The 3,891-nt window shown below is 38.4% G+C and overlaps 1 protein-coding gene across 1 annotated transcript in view; it reads right to left on the bottom strand.

Moving 5' to 3' along the window:
• Nucleotides 1-3,891, bottom strand: part of LOC108530632 (zinc finger protein 429-like) — a 31,353-nt gene that overhangs the window by 10,606 nt on the left and 16,856 nt on the right. The window contains 2 exon segments of the mRNA XM_017873637.1: nt 1,899-1,994; nt 2,500-2,626. Coding sequence (XP_017729126.1) covers nt 1,899-1,994; nt 2,500-2,626 — 223 coding nt within the window.

The following is a 3,891-nucleotide window of genomic DNA, read 5'->3' as shown; positions in this document are numbered from 1 at the left end:
GTTTCACCGTGTTAGCCAGGATGGTCTCGATCTCCTGACCTCGTGATCCGCCCGTCTCGGCCTCCCAAAGTGCTAGGATTACAGGCTTGAGCCACCGCGCCAGGCAACGTTCTTTTGCTTTGTTCTTTTTCCTCAAGATTGCTTTGGCTATTCAAAGTTTACTGTAGTTTCATGTAAATTTTAAAATTGCATTTCTGTGGGGGAAAAAAAAAACCACTGAAATTTTCATTGGGAATTCATTGAATCTATATATCACTTTGAATAATATGGTACTTTAAAAATATTTATTGTTTCAATCCATAGACATAAAATATTTTAAAATTTATGTCTTTTCTAATTTCTTTCATTGATACATCTTTAATTGTAAATACTTTTTACCTCCTTGGTTAAATTTGTTTTCAGAAATTTATTATTCTAATGCTATTGTAAATAAGATTGTTTTCTTCCTCTATCAGATAGTTTAAGTGTACGGAACCATAACTTACACTTGTATGTTAATTTTATATGTTGCTAATATACTGAGGGCATTTATTAGTTTAGACAGGTTTTAATGTACTGTTTATGGTTTTTTAAATATAAGATTATATAATCTACAAACAGCAACTTTTTACTTGTCTTCAATTTCAACGCTTTTTTTTTGTTTGTTTGTTTTGAGACAGAGTCTCACTCCATTACCCAGGCTGCAGTGCACTGGCACAAGCTTGGCTCATTGCAACCTCTGCCTCCTGGGTTCAAGCAATTCTCCCTGCCTCAGTCTCCCAAGTAGCTAGGATTACAGGCGCCTGCCACCACGCTTAGCTAATTTTTGTATTTTTCACTAGCAACAGGGTTTTGCCAAGTTGGCTAGGCTGGTCTGGAACTCCTGACCTCAGGTGATCCAGCTGCCTTGGCCTCCCAAAGTGCTGGGATTATAGGCGTGAGCCACCATGCCCAGCCTATTTTCTATTTTTCTGACTAATATTTATGCCACATACTTCCAGTGCTATTATTAAAATAGAGGCATTAACAATGGGTACAATACAGTTTTGCACTGGTGTCTGTGAATTTGAAGAAGAAACACCTCTTCAATTTTTATAAACTGGCCTCACGAGGTAAGGCTCTTTTGTTGGGTCCCCAGGGTGCTGGGATGCCCTATGGGTTTGTAGTACACAGCAGGTGTAGCCTGGTCACAAGGCTGCGGGGTCTGCACTAGGGTCTGCACAACCTTTAGTTGGCTTATTACAAGGGGCTTTGGTAGTTGCTAATTCCCATTTTATTTTTTGACAAAGTAAATATTCTTCAGGACTTTGTGCTGTAGGGCAGTCACTAAGACAGGTGTTTTTTGTTGTTTTTTTTTTGAGATGGAGTTTCACTCTTGTTGCCCAGGCTGGAGTGCAATGATGCCATCTCAGCTCACTTCAACTTCCCAGGTTCGAGCGATTCTCCTGCCTCAACCTCCTGAAAAGCTGGGATTGCAGGCATGTGACAGCACGCCCAGTTAACTTTTTTTTTTTTAGATGGAGTCTCGCTCTGTTGCCCAGGCTGGAGTGCAGTGGCGCGATCTTGGCTCACTGCAAGCTCCGCCTCCCTCCTGCCTCAGCCTCCCAAGTAGCTGGGACTACAGGTGCCCGCCACCATGCCCAGCTAATCTTTTTGTATTTTTAGTAGAGACGGGATTTCACTGTGTTAGCCAGGATGGTCTCGATCTTCTGACCTCGTGATCCACCCGCCTCGGCCTCCCAAAGTGCTGGGATTACAGGCGTGAGCCACTGTGCCAGGCTGAAAGTTTTTTAGAACGCAGTTTTTCAGAAAATATTTTCTTTGAAACATAGCTTCCCAAATCACATTGTAAGGACTGGCTTTCTTTTTGGCCTTGGGACCTCTCATCTGTGTTGTCTGTTGTATTCACTCTCACCTACCTGGGGGTTCATCCACCATTTCATGTCGCTTCATATTCCAGGGTTCTTTTTCTTTCTCTAGACAGGTGATTAGATCTGGCTTAGAGACAGCAATGCCTGTTTAATTAAAAATAAAGAAGATGAATCTTGCTTATATTCTGTAATTACCAATTTAGTAATGTGCTCAGTGAAGAGGATGTAGTACAATATTCTAGTAAATTAATCCCCAAATACCAATTTATAAGAGAAATTTCTAAATCTTTAGAAAATATTTTAAATTTGTAGGTTCTCAATTTCATTGACCAGTACTACTTAATAAAAAGTCGATTGTGACAATTAGATTTTAAGGTGTGGGCAACGATATTTTAGGCCACTAAATTCCTGAAATTATCACTAATCAAGAGTACATAATACAAATCAGCTCAGGAATATGGAAAGTTCAGGTGAAGATAAAACATCTTGAAGAAATTCTTTTCTACATGAACAAATCCCCAAACTTTTCTTAAAAACAGGAATCTGAAATTTATTTATGCAAAGCATAAATTACCAAAAAACATTCTACAAAGAGGAGAAATGAAACATTTAGGGTATATTAGGAATGGTGTATTGAAGTTATTCTCACCCAGGAAGACCAGGTTTCTGTAGTTCTCTAACATCACATTTCTATATAAGTTCTGTTGTGCTGGGTCCAGGCACTGCCACTCCTCTAGAGAGAATTCTATGGCCACATCTGTAAATGTCAATGGTCCCTGAAACACACACACACACACACACACACACACACAGGGAGAGAGAGAGAAACATATTTACCAAGTGCCCATGGGTAGACTTTTTTAATTCAAGGGGAAATGAGAGAGAAAAGAGAACTGCTTCTCACTTATATGACTGACTGAAATTATTCAATAAATTAATTTACAAACAGAAATATTCTCTAATATATTCTCTAACTTTGAGAAGACAGTGTCATAAGATCCACAACATCAGTGTACACAAGACATTTTTCTAAACGATAGAGTATAAAATTAAGGGCATGAACACAACATATACATTTTTGAATGCTATGTTTACATCTTACAGAATGAGTTGTGTATATTTTCAGATCAAAAGACATGTTGAGTTAGAATTTATCTCTCACATTTTAATGTATTCAATGAACTGAAGATTTTGTTAATACAGATTATTTTTTCAGAAAATCTGGAATAAAGTCTGAGTTGCTGAATTTCTAACAAGCTCACCAGTAATGCCAGTGTTTTTGGCCCAAAAATAATATTTTGTCAAACATCCAGTAAATGAAGGAACCTGTGTTTTTCCCAGTTTTTTTGCATTGTAAACAAAGATGAGAGCTTTCATTTTCCAAAGACAGGTATATGCAAAGAAAACCTAAGGAAGAAGGGCAGCTACCAGATTAAATGTGATGGCATCAGCTGCATAAAGACAGTTAATAATAATGAAAACATAATCAACTATACTAAAACAGTCTCTCAGAGAGTTCTTTAACCAAGTGAATCATTAACATCAACTGCACTAGAACAAATTTTTATGATGCACTGGTACACACAGAAAGACACAGCCTCACTGATGTGATATTGCTACCTAAAAGTAAATTACAGTCTGAATTTAACCATAAAGAAACATCAGTTTTATTCAAAGTTTAAGATATCGATAACTCATGGGTTCTGTAATTTTTTTTCTTTTTTGATACGGAGTCTCACTCTGTCCCCCAGGCTGGAGTGTAATGGCACGATCTTGGCTCACTGCAATCTCCACCTCCTGGGTTCACGTGATTCTCCTGCCTCAGCCTCCATAGTAGCTAGGATTACAGGCGCCTGCCATAACGCCTGGCTAATTTTTGTATTTTTAGTAGAGATGGGGTTTCACCATGTTGGTCAGACTGGTTTCGAACTCCTGATCTCAAGTTATCCAACCACCTCGGCCTCCCAAAGTGTTAAGATCACAGGTGTGAGCCACCATGCCCAGCCAAGTGTTCTGTAATTTTTTTTTTTTTTTTTTTTTT

Source organism: Rhinopithecus bieti, unplaced genomic scaffold (assembly GCF_001698545.2).
Source record: "Rhinopithecus bieti isolate Rb0 unplaced genomic scaffold, ASM169854v2 scaffold_8624, whole genome shotgun sequence".
Lineage (NCBI taxonomy): Eukaryota > Metazoa > Chordata > Mammalia > Primates > Cercopithecidae > Rhinopithecus > Rhinopithecus bieti.
Note: the sequence above shows the minus strand (reverse complement) of the source record. Positions and strands in the feature narration are given on the sequence as shown.